Source organism: Artemia sp. Qi Xiang Cuo, chromosome 4, assembly GCF_049724085.1.
Source record: "Artemia sp. Qi Xiang Cuo chromosome 4, ASM4972408v1, whole genome shotgun sequence".
Taxonomy (NCBI): Eukaryota; Metazoa; Arthropoda; class Branchiopoda; order Anostraca; family Artemiidae; genus Artemia; species Artemia sp. Qi Xiang Cuo.
The window spans coordinates 42,287,684-42,303,784 of record NC_142797.1 but is presented as its reverse complement, the minus strand read 5'-3'; the positions used below and the strand labels follow the sequence as shown (position 1 = coordinate 42,303,784).

The 16,101-nt window shown below is 36.8% G+C and overlaps 1 protein-coding gene across 2 annotated transcripts in view; it reads left to right on the top strand.

The window, feature by feature from the left end:
- LOC148953129 (hypoxia up-regulated protein 1-like) overlaps positions 1-16,101 on the top strand; it is a 70,862-nt gene that overhangs the window by 40,478 nt on the left and 14,283 nt on the right. For both annotated transcript variants that reach the window (XM_089088311.1, XM_089088310.1), the window contains exons 9-10: positions 1,456-1,645; positions 4,881-5,022. In XM_089088311.1, the coding sequence (XP_088944437.1) occupies positions 1,456-1,645; positions 4,881-5,022 (332 nt within the window). The remainder of the gene's footprint in view (positions 1-1,455; positions 1,646-4,880; positions 5,023-16,101) is intronic.

Sequence of the window (16,101 nt, the reverse complement as noted above, 5' to 3'; positions counted from 1 at the left end):
CTTTCTCAGTGTCCGTGTTCTTTCCAATAAGCATAGCTATCCTCTTATGAAATCAGAAAGGGCTGGATTTTATTTTAGATACCAGATATTTCATGTTACAGATAGATTTGATTCGGCTGATATAGTCATGAATTTAAAGAATAGTTCTTATTTAAATAGGCTTTTATCGAAGAGTCGAGGGTCTGGTAGATTATAGATTCAGTTTAAAATTGGACTAAATTATAATCATATGGAAATGGGTCTATTTTTTTATGTTTTTCGTTTTCTTGTTTCTCTTTCTTTGAATTTATTTGTATTATTTGGCATTTCTTTATACTATTACTGCTGAAAGATGGCACTTTGAGCTCTACGTTGGCTTGTGTTGTAATTTTTGTTGTTACCATGTTTCTTGAATAAATCGTTCGTCGCCATGTCAGTCTATGCTGATGTGGAGAGGTCTTTACTGCATTAACCTTGCACGCTGCTTCTGTTTTAATTTTGAAGTCAATCTAAACGTCTAGTATTTACGTCTTAAAAATTTTTTTAATGCCTCTGAAATCTGAAAGAGAAAGAGTTAATTTTCTACGTAAACGAATAACAAGGTAGACATTTATCTGTATTGATTAAATTATTTTGATCTCTTTCATTTTTTCTTTTTTCTGTTTTTCTGTTTTTTTTGTTTGTTTGTTGTTTTTTTTTTTTTTCATAAAGAATTTTTTTTATCAAAATGTATCAAAGTTAAAAAAAATTTCCTCCATTGTTCTATGGAAGGAAAAAAAGAAGAAAAAACAAAAAGAAACTAATAATGGATGGGGGATGAAGTATCTCTTCTTTTAAGTTTTGAAAGAAGCACAAATCATAATAATGGTTCTAAATCTAGTTGAACCATAAAAACGTAGAAATTGTATGAAAGGCTGTTTTCTGCGATTCTCTGTTAGTTGATTGCAAGCTGACGTTGCCTTTGCCAACGTTCCTAAATAGACATATTTGGAAAATCCTTTAGTATTTGCAAATTTTGAAAGACCGAGACGTTTTGTGCGTAATTTGATTGATAATAAGGTATCTATCGTACCGTGTATAAATTGTTCACTTGTTATATTAAGTTAAATCTGTAGTAAAAAAAGAGTCATGCTATAAGTCTAGAAACATACCTGTGTATGGGGGATCGTGGATCCTGAACCTCCCCCCCCCCCCTCCGCCAATTCGTACAAAACAAACTTTAAAATTTACCGAACTCCAATATTGTAGAATCAAAATACAGCTTTCTTTAAGTAATAAACCCCTCAGCCCTCTTGAAAAACAGATTTTCCTCTTGAATTTGGATTTTGTCTGCTTGTGGTAGGGAAACCCATGTTCTGCAACTATTGAGAATACCGATGGTGCACGTTTTTTATTTTATTTCATATAAATGAAATTCGATTAGAAGCTCAGGATTGCATATATTTCTATAGTATATAGAATTACTCCTTGTTTTAGCACAAATGGAAGCAATAGCACAGCTGCAAAGAAAGAAAAGAAACCTGAAGTAATCACCATTAAAGAAGAAATAGCTTTTGTTGAATCGTACCTAGACCTTCCTGATTTTACCCCTCAAACTTTTGACGTCATAATGGACAGAGTTAGGAAAATTAATGAAGCGGACAAAATAAAGAAAGAAAAAGAGCAGGTAAAAGATAGCCTCAGAGAGGTTGTGTTATCCACTTTCTTTATTTAATAAGATGCTCAGAATAGTATTGTAGAGCTTTTTCTTTTCGATAGAAGGTAAAGTCTTCGTCAGAGTGGTTGTGTAATCTACATTCTGTATTCATGGGGATGCTCAGAATAGTATTACACAGCTTTTCTTTTCGAAGGCAAATAGAGTTTTTCGTCAGAGAGGTTGTGTTATCTACATTCTTTATTTATGGGAATGATCATAAGAATATTATAGGGTTTTTTCTTTTTTTTTTCTTTTTTTTTTAGAGAGCGGGTAAAATTTTTATCAGAAAGGTCGTCTTAACAATTGTTTATTTATGAAGATAATTAGAAGAATATTGTAGAGCTTTTTTCTTTTCGTCTTTCCCTAAAACTAAAAACGGTAAAGATAAATGAATCAGACAAAGCTATACAGTCTCTCCCTATTTCTGCTTGATTTTTTCATTTATTTTTTTTATAATTGGTATACTATATCATAAAAAGTAAAGTGGTAATTACAAAAACAAAAATCAATAACACAGAATTGCGCTTTTAGATGCGTAATGAGTAAATGTATCAGGATGGTAAAATCCTTTGAAACTAAGTATTTTTGTTTGCTTCAAGTTACAGCTAAGACACTAGACAATAATTATTTGGCAAAGTCCCAATATAGTTAAGAAGGGCCCAAAGTAGTTTTGCAAACAAATGATTGTCGAGATTAGCTACCGCTAACTGTGGCTGTATGCTCAAATAGTATAATTGGAAACTCTATTTGATTGACTGTCAGTATTCTTTTAATATTTTAAAATATTTGCAAAGCAGATAAATTTGCCTAAATATCGTTGCTCAAAAAGCATATTTTGGGAACTCTTATTTGATTGACTCTTGGAACATATTTGATAAATCATAAATTTTGGAAAAGGAAATTAATTTTCCTTAATTTTAGTGGTCAAATAGCGCATTGTCGAAACTCTTTTTGGATATACTCTCGTGTTACATTTAATATTAGAATATTTTCAGAGCAAAAAATTCCCTAAATTACATTTTTCGAGATTCTAAGAGTAAAGCAATTTCACTGGGTTCCTTGTTCTTCCTATTAAGGGATCGAAACCTAGAGAGAGATTAAAGAAACTCATTGTATTTGCAAAGGAATTATATATACCAATTAGCTCTGAAGCAGATACAGGAGTGCTGAAAACCAAATGCCTTATTTCATATTTGCATAATGTTGCAGGGTTGCTAAAATAACATTTCAAGCTCTTCGTCAGAGCATATTTTCGTTTGAGGATTTAAATGATCAATCAGACCAAAAGCCTTCTTAAAGTTAACAACAAAAACTTACGCTTGGTATTTCAAGGCTTTTATGTTTGTTTGTTTTTTTTTTTTTTTTTTTTTTTTTTTTTTTTTTTGCAACGGTTGTGAAGCTAGGCTTGGCTGTAAATTATTGCAGCTCAAAATGTGATTACTTTTCACCTTCTCTCAGTCTTAAAATCAAGATGATGTCTTACTAAATTATGCCCTTGAATATTCCCACTCCTCCCTGACAGTCAGGGCGATGCCGTTCCTTTCCTCTGTCCTGGAGCAGTATTAAAAAATAATCAGCATTTTTAATGATAATGTTTTTATCAGAAAAAAAAATCAAAAACACAGCCAAAGGGAACTTCCACGGGTAAAAATCATCCTAAAAACAAACAAAAAACCGCAGATTCGGCCTTTTTACCCCCGACCCCCTCCCCCAAGAAAAATAATTTTCAGCATAGCTGGATGCTAAATATATAAAAAAAAAAAAAAAGATTCATCAATTGTTTTCTGTCATTAAAATACTGATATGAACCATTTTCTAAAATCTCGCGTGTCTTGCGTGTTCAGTAATCATTCATTTCAAACTTGTCCAGCCATGGTACTTTTCAGCATTCACTTCCTCCCTGTTGGTAAAGCGCGTATCAGAGATATGCTTCGCACAGAAACAGCTTCGAACTATGTGTTAGTTCTGTGAAAGTGTCCAAAGCCATAGTTATCAAGCCATTAAGTAGGTTGTCTCTATAATTTTTTCGGAAGGAACAAACAAGAGTTGAATGGTGTCTATTTTTCTGCCTCATAGCGTCTGATCATTTTCACTTTTTTCAATCAATTAATTGCATTAAAATAACTTACGATGGAATTTCACTTTTATGCGTCAAGATTCATTAAACAGGAGTTATGAGTTCTTCCCCCTACGGAGGAAGCAAAAAAATTTAAGTTTCTGGAATATTTCCAGGAGCTATTCTTTTTTTTAAAAAAATTAAGTTACTAGTATATCCAGAATAAGGGCAGTTTTTCTAAAGTCAAATAATTGTCCTGACTCCTTTTGCAGGGAAAATTTAGGATTTTTTTTTTTTGCTTTTTACTCCTTCCTATGGTTCTGTCTATGTTTTGACAGATGAAATGCGAATGAATATGAATAATCAATTAAAGATCAAGCATCGTTAAACGATTGAGGATATTCGGGAAAAATTACATTGTAAATGTTAAAAACATTGAACGCTAAGGAAATTATCAGTAAAAATTAGGGAAAAAAGTGAAATTTTTTTTGCAATCTGGCCAAACCTCCAATGCTTAACTACTCAGAATCAAAACCCAATCTGTTCGAAAAATAGATTTTGGGTGAATCCAATGTTCTAGTCAAAGTATAAAAATGATACTTTAATACAGCAGGAGTGAAATCACTCCTGCTGTATTGAACGAGAAGATCTGCAAGATCACTTAATACGTCTTCTTTCATATATGGTTCTTCAACATATTCTTTTTACTTTGATTTTCTAGGCTACCTAGGAAACTCCAACCTGCAATTGCACAAAACCTGTGTTTTCAGAAGAATTAGAGCTTTGGTTTTTGACCGCGTTAGGAAACACGTAGAAGATTGAATGAAGTAATTATGGCTCACCTGACCAAATTAGTGGAAAAAATCTATTGTAGTATAATTTTCCTAGCCTTTTTGCTATGTGAATGTCTTTACATGTGATAGTGAATAGTGTGAACTAAGTTTCCTATTTCTTTCACATTATTTTTGCTTAATTTTTTTTGCAAAATTTCTTCCTGTTATCCTCGGTTGCCATAATAGCAAAAAAGTTTATTTTCATCTCTATCGAAAATGGGAGCTCTTTCAACAACTTCATCAAACTAACTCCAGAGAATCTATAGGTGCAGCATTATATTGTTGCTTACTTTATTTAATTTTTTCTTCATTTCAGGCCTTTAACCTTTTAGAATCATATGTTCTGGACATGCAAAATAAAATATATGAAGATGAACATGCGTTAGTGTCAACAGATGAAGAGAAAGAAGCAATTCGCACTAAATGCTCAGAAGTTGCCATTTGGCTTGATGAAGATGGTAATTATTTGTTTTTTGTTGTTGTTTTTTTTTTTTTTTTCAATTAAGAGATTTTCTTCCAAAATTGACCACACTAAACTATAATACATAAATAATACAAATATTTGGATTTTAAGGTCTTATGTCTAGCGTCCTCGAGCCGTAACCAAAATTGGTTCCGCTAAATTACACCCATGACTAAAGAAAAGCCAGATGTCTCAGAACAGGCAAGGATGAGATTATAAAAAATGACCTAAACCTTTGACAATTTTTGGAAGATTACCGGTTTGCTTGCCCGGCAAGTGGCGTCCTGGCCTAATGCCACGCCGTGCTTGACATCATATAATCTGCAGAGGCGATATTCTTACCTGAAATGGTTCCCACAGAAACGTCTTCGGAACATGAGAAATTGCCTCTCGCTTTGTCATACAGTTTTTTTGCGACTTGCAATTTAGTTTTCATTCCAATTGTCAAAAATAAAGAAAAAATTGATTTGTTTCGGGAACTTTGAATCGACAAAACTTTAAAAGTGCTGGTTGATACACTGGCAAAAATTGAGTTTCCAATTATGTTATCCTTATTTGTTTTAAATATCATTCAGAAATGTTTTATAGCTGGTCATTTCAAAATTTAGCTGTTTTCTTTCACAAAGAGTATGGAAAATTTCAAAATACTCAAACTAAGAAAAATTATCTTAAAATTTTGTGCTATTGAGAAGATGCGAAAGCGTCTGTCTGAAAGTCAATAGTTGCCTGTGTTACGTATCCCTTGAAACCACTTACAAGGAGAACTTTTTTTACCCACTTACAAGGAGAACTTTTTTTACACAACTTTTTTTCGAAACCACTTACAAGGAGAACTTCATTTTAAAGAAATATATTGTTGTAGAGACTCAGCAAAAATTTTGCGGTCTGATTTTGCCGTCAACCCTAAGTCACAATATTGTTTATTCACGCTATTATGGGTTTTAAGAGTAGAATAAACAGTGATAAGTATTTTTCTATCTCTATGATATTGTTTTGTCGATCTGTGGAAAGAACAGTTGTCTAATGATGGAACAGTCAATGAGAATAAACAGTTTTCATAGACTGGAAGTCGGGGATATTTTCTCGATCCTCAAACGACTACATTTTATTGCCCTATATTTAAAGTAAAACAGTTGTGCATTTGGTCTCCCTTCATTTTACATTCATTTTACAAAAGATAAGCTACTGTTTATGCAAAATTAATATTTTGTTGGTTTCTCAAAGAATGTGGTCAATCCTGTCTAAAGTATCGCGATTTTATGCATTTTGGATTTTAATAAGAAAAATAATCAGTTTTCCTATTTCATATAAAGTGCAATGACAAATTCATCATTTCTGCTAGATTTTGAGACTCATTTATTGTTTGATTTATGTTTCGTTTTTTTTTTTTGTTTTTTTTTAGTAATGTAACAAGTATTAAATTGTTTGAACAGTTCAAATTTGTGAACTTCCAATGAAAGTAGAATTATACGTGGGTTTGAATATGATGTATGTGAGTTTCAAGGGTCATTTCGTGGTTTCAGTACAGGGATAATAAAGGTCCTTCTCCATTTTTTGGTAGCATATCCTGCTTTAACAGATCGCTTAAACGAAGTTAATAGAATATTTATTTTGCTCTTCTGATAGATTCGTTAGTATTAATGTTATACATCATCAGATCTAGTTTCCCCAGGTTGTAGCTTCTTAAGACATGTTTAAATTCTACAAGAGAAGTTGGTTTAATTGGATGGCTAGTTTGTCGCTTTCCAATTGGCGTCTGGGATTGTCCCGCTAATTCCTTGATGGTTGGAGGAGTTCTTATCTTTTTTCATAAGTTTATCCAAGAGGATCTTTTATTGCAGTGGATATTCTTCCATTTTCCTTAAGGACTAATGGGGATCATTGATTTTTCATATCTATATTCATTTTAAATTTCTCAATAAATCTTCTATAATTGAGGTTCTTCGTATTTTTTCTACTAGTAATTTTGCCCAAATCTCTCTTGTTTTTTAGGAGGAAGGCCCTTCTCAGGATTGCGGAGGTCTTTTTCTTTTTTTTTTTTTTTTATTCATTTACTGTTGGATATCTTCCAAATCTGTGTCATGCTTCTTTTTTTAAAACGAAGATTTGGCACATTGGGTATTCCAACGTGGCTTTATTTTACGTCATACAAATTCAGAAATATTTTTGCCGTTTTCTCGACAATGCTTGTAATTTCAGCATTGAATGGATCAATTGGGCTTTCAATGAGTCTTCTGAACTCTATACCTGATGGCACTCTGCCACTTGTCACTGCGAAATATGGAGACGTTGCTCTTTGAGACTCTGTCATTCACAGAAGATTGAAGTCCCGTTGCTGCTATAAGATGCTCAAGATCCATTGATGATTTTTTTACTTGGCATCATGATTTACTGTAAGCCGTATTCTTGGTAAAGACTGCTTTAAGAGCTTCATCTCTCTGATAATAAAGGGGCAATGTTTACTTTTGACTAAGTGGGGGCCTTTGTGATTTGCCCTTATGGGAAGTTGCTCTTCGGGCTTCTTTTTTCTCAGGGCGACCATTGAGACTGTACTTTGAAGAACAGAGAAGTTATCTGTATAACAGAGACCAGTCCTGTAATTTATTGCTGTATGTCCAAATTTCTGTCACTTAGAACATCTTGGAGGAGGTGGTATATACTGTCTTACGCTGTGAAGTAGCTCCTACGATAGTCATTTTCTAGGGAGTGCCGACTACTATGTATATCCAGCTGCAATCAAAAAGCTTTTCTCTATTTTCCAGCGTAACATCTTTCTTTTCCATGAAAATAATTCCCTTTATGTCTGAGGCACTTTCGATTTCTCACGTCATTTCATTTGCATTAGTAAATCTCTTGTGTTTTTTTTTCTGTTCTTTACCTACTTTGGGTTTCTACCACCTACTCTTCTCTCTAACTCACTGCTCATATTTTCCACTCTCATATCCTTAATGCAAAAATTGCGACTGCAATGTGTTCACTGTTGCCTTAAATATCTCTATCACCAGGATCTGGCCATTGGCTAATCTCCTCAAATCTGTTTATATTCTTGGCTTCCGAATTCTTTTTTAAATAGTCTTCCTAAATACATTATTGCCATTTGTGGAACAGCTATCTTTTTATTGTTAACAAAACCTTTTATCTAAGATATGTAAACTAGCACCTGTTATTTATGTTTTAATGCCTGAGCATATGTACAGGAGACCGCTTTTCCATGGTCACAAAATTCAAAATTACCAGGTAGACCGTAGCGTAATTATACTAACTAACATAACAAATCAACCCATTTCAAGCAAAAATATACCATAACTAATACTACAGCAAAATTTAGACTAAATGCTTTTTCTTCAATAAAGAAAAAACCTCGTTCTTGTTTTTATCTTCCAACAGCTGATTTTGAATGACCAAAAACACGTCAAAGCACGAACATACTTCCAAAAAGATGTACCGCTCCGATTTTTTTTTTTTTTTTCTGGTTTACGCTGTTAGATCCTATTTTTCTGTAATTTGGGGATTTTTTGGGTAACCTGTCGGTTTTCGAAGAATCCATTTTTGACTGTAAAAATGTTAACAAAAAGTGCACAATTATTACTTTTACCCCCTGGCTATCCAGTAAACCAATCTACACTCCTAAATTTGTCGATTAACGAGGAAAAAATAGATTAACCTCTTCTCTGTATGGGCATCAAACACACCTATTGTTTTCGTTTTGATAAATTAATCTGAAGTTATACATACGCTAAACCTCTGTCTAGTAAAGAAGGTCATCAAAACATTTCCAAGGAACTATATATCGTTCAAAATGTCGTATTCGTAAATGTAATTCACAAAAATTATGCGTCACCTTTACAAATGTACTTTATTTCCAAATAACAAAAGTGAAATGTCGCATTTGTGATATGTTTCCTAAGCAGTAATCTATTTCTAAATGTTATCTGTTTCCATTTAATCCTTTCAAGCGAGTTAATTCCATTCAATGTCGTCTCTGTTGCAATTATTGAAACATTAAAACTAATTAATACGTTTATTTGTAGATGTCCCAAAAATGAGACATGTATGTAGATTATATTAATATTATGAAAACAGAATGTAAATAGTTACATACTCAGCAAAAATAACAACATCAGCAAAATTCCTCTATTTAAGAGTAGTATTTTTTTAAGCCGATTTAGCAAGTCTTAAACTCGGTTGTTATTTAACTCATTCTCTGTGCTCACGCACAAAAATATTTTGACGATCTTCCACCTTTATTTGATGATCATAGGCAGCGCAATCGCGCTGCCTAAGTAAAGAACGATGTCGGCACAATGTATTTTTTTTTTCTTCCATACCAGGGCACTTTGTATCGAAGAAGTTGTCGTAGAAACTTCAAAAAGGGCTCATTCGATTGGAAACTGGAATGGCTAGTACTCTTTTTAATAGCCGAAACTGATTGGAAGGCAGCTAATTCCCCTTCCACGCCCACCATTTCCCCAAACACATCTAATCAAAATTTTGAGATAGCCATTATGTTCAGCGTAATTAATTTCCAGATAGAAATGATGTTTTTGAGAAGCACAGTCCTCACACCTCTCAGGGCAAGGGTTGTAAGTTATGCCCTGGGGGCATATAAGGTTTTTATAGAAAGCTTTGTCGTAGAAACTTCAAAAAAGGCTCATTCGATTGGAAATTAAAAGGGCTAGTGCCCTTTTTTAATAGTCGAAAATTATTGGAGGGCAACTAACCCCCCTCTTGTGCCCACCTTTTCCCCAAACACATCCAATCGAAATTTTGAGATAGCCAGTTTGTTCAACGTAGTTGAAACGGAGAGCAACGTTTGGAAATTATATCTTTGAGCAGGAAACTCCCTCCACAGTCTACAGGGCAAGGGTTATCAGTTATGCCATGGGGGCATATAAGGTTTTTATTGAAAAATTTGTCGTAGAAATGTCAAAAAGGGCTCAATTGATTGGAAATTTAAAGGGCGAGTGCTCTTTTTAATGGTCGAAAGTGATTGGAGGGCAACTGACCCCCCTCTTACACCCACCTGTTCTCCAAACACACTCCAATCAAAATTTTGAGATAGCCATTTTGTTCAACGTAGTTTTAAGCTCTGGAAATGAGGTCTTTGAGGATGAAAAACCCACCACAGCCCTCACTGCAAGGGTTTTAAGTTATGCCCTGGGGGGCCTATAAGGTTTTTATAGAAGGCGTTATCGTAGAAACTTCAAAACAGGCTCATTCCATTGAAAATTCAAAGGGTTAGTGCCCTTTTTAATAGTCGAAAGCGATTGGAGGGTACCCCCCCCCCCCCCCCCCCCCCCCCCCCCCGCCCGGGATCATTTCCCCAAACACATCCAATCAAAATTTTGAGATATTCATTTTGTTCAACTTAGTTGAAAGTTCTGGAAATTAGGTCTTTGTGGATGATACCCCCCCCCCCACAGCCCTCCGGGGCCGGGGTCCACGTTATGCCCTGGGGGCATCTAAGGTTTTTATAGAAAGCGTCGTCGTAGAAACTTCAAAAAGGGCTCATTTGATTGGAAACTGAAATGGGTGGTGCCCTTTTTAATAGTCAAAAGTGATTGAAAGGCAACTAACACCCCTTCCACGCCCACCATTTATCCAAACACATCCAATCAAAATTTTGAGATAGCCATATTTTTCAAAGTAGTTGACAGGTCCGGAAATTATATCTTTGAGGATGACACTCCCCATACAGTCCTCAGCGTAAGGGTTATAAGTTATGCCCTGGGGGCATATAAGATTTCTATTGAAAGCTTTGTCGTAGAAACTTGAAAAAGGGCTCATTCGATTGGAAATTCAAATGGCTAGTGCCTTTTTTAATAGTCGAAAGTGATTTGAGGGCAACTAAACCCCCCACCCCCCCACCCCTCTCTCTGTCACGCCCATCTTTTCCCCAAACACATTCAATCAAAATTTTTAGATTGCCATTTTGTTCAACGTACTTAGAAATTAAGTCTTTGAGGATGATAACCCCCTCAGAGCCCTCGGGGCAAGGGTTGTAAGTTATGCCCTGGAGGTACATAAGGTTTTTTTTTTATAGAAGGCGTTGTCGCAGAAAAATCATAAAGGAATCATTCGATTGGAAATTGAAACGGCTAGTGCCGTTTAATGATTGAGTAATAGTCGAAAATGATTGGAGGGCAAGTAACCCCACTCTCACGCCCACCATTTCCCCAAACAAATCCAATCAAAATTTTGGGATAATCATTTTGTTCAACGTAGATGATAGGTTCGGAAATTATGTCTTTGAGGATGACAACCCCCTCACAGCCCTCAGGACAAGGGTTGTAATTTATGCCCTGGGGCATATAAGGTTCTTATAGAAAACGCTGTCGTAGAAACTTCAAAAAGGGGTCATTCTGTTGGAAATTGGGAGCGCTAGGGCCTTTTTTAATAGTCGGAAGTGATTGGAGGGCAACTAACCCCCCTCTCACGCATACCTATTCTCCGAACATCTTCAATAAGAATTTGGAGTTAATGATTTTGATCAACGCCCTCTAAAAGTTTGGAAATAAGGTCTCAGAAAATGACAACCACTTCACAGGCCTTATGATCTGCGTTCGAAGTCATACCCTGGGAAAATATAAGGTGTTTGTAGAAAGCGTTGTCTTAGAAACTCAAAAAGGGCTCATTCGGTTGGAAATTGGAGTGGCTAATGCCCTTTTTAATAGTCGAAAGTGATTGGAAGGCAACTAACACCCCTTCCACGCCCACCCTTTCCCCAAACACATCGAATTAAAATTTTGAGAAAGCCATTTTGTTCAGCGTGGTTGATTTCCAGATAGAAAATATGTTTTTGAGGAGGACACTCCCCCACAACCCTCAGGGCAAGGGTTGTAAGTTATGCCCTGGGGAAATATAAGATTTTTATAGAAAGCTTTGTCGTAGAAACTTCAAAAAGGCTCATTCGATTGGAAATTGAAAGGGCTAGTGCGCTTTTGATTAGTCGAAAATTAATTGAGGGCAGATAACCCCCCTCTCCTACCCACCATTTCCCAAGACATATCCAATAAAAATTTTGAGATATCCACTTTTTTCAATGTAGTTGAAAGTTTTGAAAATTTGATCTTTGAGGATGACACCTCCCACCCCCCCCCCACCCCCCCCCTCAAAGTCCCCAGGGCAAGGGTTGTAAATTATGCTCTGGGGGCAAGTAAAGTTTTCATAGAAAGCGTTGTCGTAGATACTTCAAAATGGGCTCATTCGATTGGAAATCAAAAGGGCTAGTGCCCTTTTTAATAGTCGAAAGTGATTGGAAGGCAACTAACACCCCTTACACGCCCACCTTTTCTCCAAACACATCCAATCAAAATTTTGAGATAGCCGTTTTGTTCAATGTAGTTGAAAGTTTTGGAAATTATATCTTTGAGCAGGAAACTCCCCCACAGTCTTCAGAGCAAGGGTTATAAGTTATGCCATGGGGGCATATAAGGTTGTTATTGAAAACTTTGTCATAGAAACGTCAAAAAGGGCTCATTCGATTGAAAATTTAAAGGCCCAGTGCTCTTTTTAATAGTCGAAAGTGATTGGATGGCAACTGACCCCCCTCTCACACCCACCTTTTCCCCAAACACATCCAATCAAAATTTTGAGATAGCCCATTTGTTCAACGTAGTTGAAACGGAGAGCAACGTTTGGAAATTATATCTTTGAGCAGGAAACTCCCTCCACAGTCTTCAGGGCAAGGGTTATAAGTTATGCCATGGGGGTATAAGGTTTTTATTGAAAAATTTGTCGTAGAAACGTCAAAAAGGGCTCATTCGATTGGAAATTCAAAGGGCTAGTGCTCTTTTTAATAGTCGAAAGTGATTGGAGGGCAACTGACCCCCCTCTCACACCCACCTTTTCTCCAAACAAATCCAATCAAAATTTTGAGATAGCCATTTTGTTCAACGTAGTTTTAAGCTCTGGAAATGAGGTCTTTGAGGATGAAAAACCCACCACAGCCCTCACTGCAAGGGTTTTAAGTTATGCCCTGGGGGGCCTATAAGGTTTTTATAGAAGGCGTTATCGTAGAAACTTCAAAACAGGCTCATTCGATTAGAAATTCAAAGGGCTAGTACCCTTTTTAATAGTCGAATGTGATTGGATGGCAACTCGCCCCCCCCCCCGCCCCCCCCCCCCACGCCCATCATTCCCCCAAACACATCCAATCGAAATTTTGAGATATCCATTTTGTTCAACTTAGTTGAAAGTTCTGGAAATTAGGTCTTTGTGGATGACACCCCCCCCCCACCGCCATCAGGGCAAGGGTTACAAGTTATGCCCTGGGGGCATATAAGGTTTTTATAGAAAGGGTTGTCGTAGAAACTTCATAAAGGCCTCAGCTCATTCTATTGGAAATTGAAATGGGTGGTGCCCTTTTTAATAGTCGAAAGTGATTGAAAGGCAACTAACACCCCTTCCCCGCCCACCATTTATCCAAACACATCCAATCAAATTTTTGAGAGAGCCATATTTTTCACAGTAGTTGAAGGGTCCGGAACTTATCTATTTGAGGATGACACTTCCCCTACAGCCCTCAGGGCAAGGGTTATAAGTTATGCCCTGGGGGCATATAAGGTTTCTATTGAAAGCTTTGTCGTAGAAACTTGAAAAAGGGCTCATTCGATTGGAAATTCAAATGGCTAGTGCCTTTTTTAATAGTCGAAAGTGATTTGAGGGCAACTAAACCCCCCACCCCCCACCCCACCCCTCTCTCTGTCACGCCCATCTTTTCCCCAAACACATTCAATCAAAATTTTTAGATTGCCATTTTGTTCAACGTACTTAGAAATTAAGTCTTTGAGGATGATAACCCCCTCAGAGCCCTCGGGGCAAGGGTTGTAAGTTATGCCCTGGAGGTACATAAGGTTTTTTTTTTTATAGAAGGCGTTGTCGCAGAAAAATCATAAAGGAATCATTCGATTGGAAATTGAAACGGCTAGTGCCGTTTAATGATTGAGTAATAGTCGAAAATGATTGGAGGGCAAGTAACCCCACTCTCACGCCCACCATTTCCCCAAACACATCGAATCAAAATTTTGGGATAATCATTTTGTTCAACGTAGTTGAAAGGTCCGGAAATTATGGCTTTGAGGATTACAACCCCCTCACAGCCCTCAGGGCAAGGGTTGTAAGTTATGCCCTGGGGCATATAAGGTTATTAAAGAAAGCGTTGTCGTAGAAACTTCAAAAAGGGCTCATTCTGTTGGATATTGGGAGCGCTAGGGCCTTTTTTAATAGTCGAAAGTGATTTGAGGGCAACTAAGCCCTCTCTCACGCCCACCATTTCCCCAAACACATCCAATCAAAATTTTGAGATAGCCATTTTGTTTAACGTAGTTGAAAGTTCTGGAAATTAGGTCTTTGGGAATGACAACCCCCTCACAGCCCTCAGGGCAAGGGTTGTAATTTATGCCCTGGGGGCATATAAAGTATTTATAGAAAGTGTTGTCGTAGAAATTCAAAAAGGGTTCATTCGGTTGGAAATTGGAGTGGCTAATGCCCTTTTTAATAGTCGAAAGTGATTGGAAGGCAACTAACACCCCTTCCACGCCCACCCTTTCCCCAAACACATCGAATTAAAATTTTGAGAAAGCCATTTTGTTCAGCGTTGTTGATTTCCAGATAGAAAATATGTTTTTGAGGAGGACACTCCCCCAAAACCCTCAGGGCAAGGGTTGTAAGTTATGCCCTGGGGAAATATAAGATTTTTATAGAAAGCTTTGTCGTAGAAACTTCTAAAAAGTGCTCATTCGATTGGAAATTTAAAGGGCTAGTGCGGTTCTTAATAGTCGAAAATGAATTGAGGGCAATTAATCCCCCTCTCCCACCCACCTTTTCCCCAGACATATCCAATAAAAATTTTGAGATATCCATTTTTTTCAACATAGTTGAAAGTTCTGGAAATTATGTCTTTGAGGCTGACACCCCCCCCCACCACCCAAACCCACCCCCCCCCCCCCACGCCCCCAGGGCAAGGGTTATAAGTTATGCCCTGGGGGCATATAAGGTTTTCATAGAAAGCGTTGTCGTAGATACTTCAAAATGGGCTCATTCGATGGGAAATCAAAAGGGCTAGTGCCCTTTTTAATAGTCGAAAGTGATTGGAAGGCAACTATCACCCCTTCCACGCCCACCATTTCCCCAAACACATCCAATCAATATTTTGAGATAGCCATTTTGTTCAATGTAGTTAAAAGTTTTGGAAATTATATCTTTGAGCAGGAAAATCCCCCACAGTCTTCAGGGCAAGGGTTATAAGTTATGCCATGGGGGCATATAAGGTATTTATTGAAAACTTTGTCATAGAAACGTCAAAAAGGGCTCATTCGATTGAAAATTTAAATGACCAGTGCTCTTTTTAATAGTCGAAAGTGATTGGAAGGTAATTAACCCCCCTCTCACACCCACCTTTTCCCCAAACACATCCAATCAAAATTTTGAGATAGCCATTTTGTTCAACGTAGTTGAAAGTTCTGGAAATTGGGTCTTTGTGGATGATACCCCCCCCCCCCACAGCAGTCAGGGCAAGGGTTACAAGTTATGCCCTGGGGGGATATAAGGTTCTTATAGAAGGCGTTGTTGTAGAAACTTCAAAAAGGGCTCATTCGATTGGAAATTGAAATGGCTAGTGCCGTTTTTAATAATCGAAAGTGATTGAAAGGCAACTAACACCCCTTCCACGCCCACTATTTATCCAAACACATCCAATCAAATTTTTGAGATAGCCTTTTTGTTCAAAGTAGTTGAAAGGTCCGGAAATTATATATTTGAGGATGACACTCCCCATACAGCCCTCAGCGTAAGGGTTGTAAGTTATGCCCTGGGGGCATACAAGGTTTCTATTGAAAGCTTTGTAGTAGAAACTTGAAAAAGGGCTCGTTTGATTGGCAATTCAAATGGCTAATGCCCTTTTTAATAGTCGAAAGTGATTTGAGGGCAACTAAACCCTCCCTTCTCTCTCACGCCCATCTTTTCCCCAAACACATCCAATCAAAATTTTTAGATTGCCATTTTGTTCAACGTAGTTAGAAATTAGGTCTTTGAAGATGATAACCCCCTCAGAGCCCTCGGGGCAAGAGTTGTA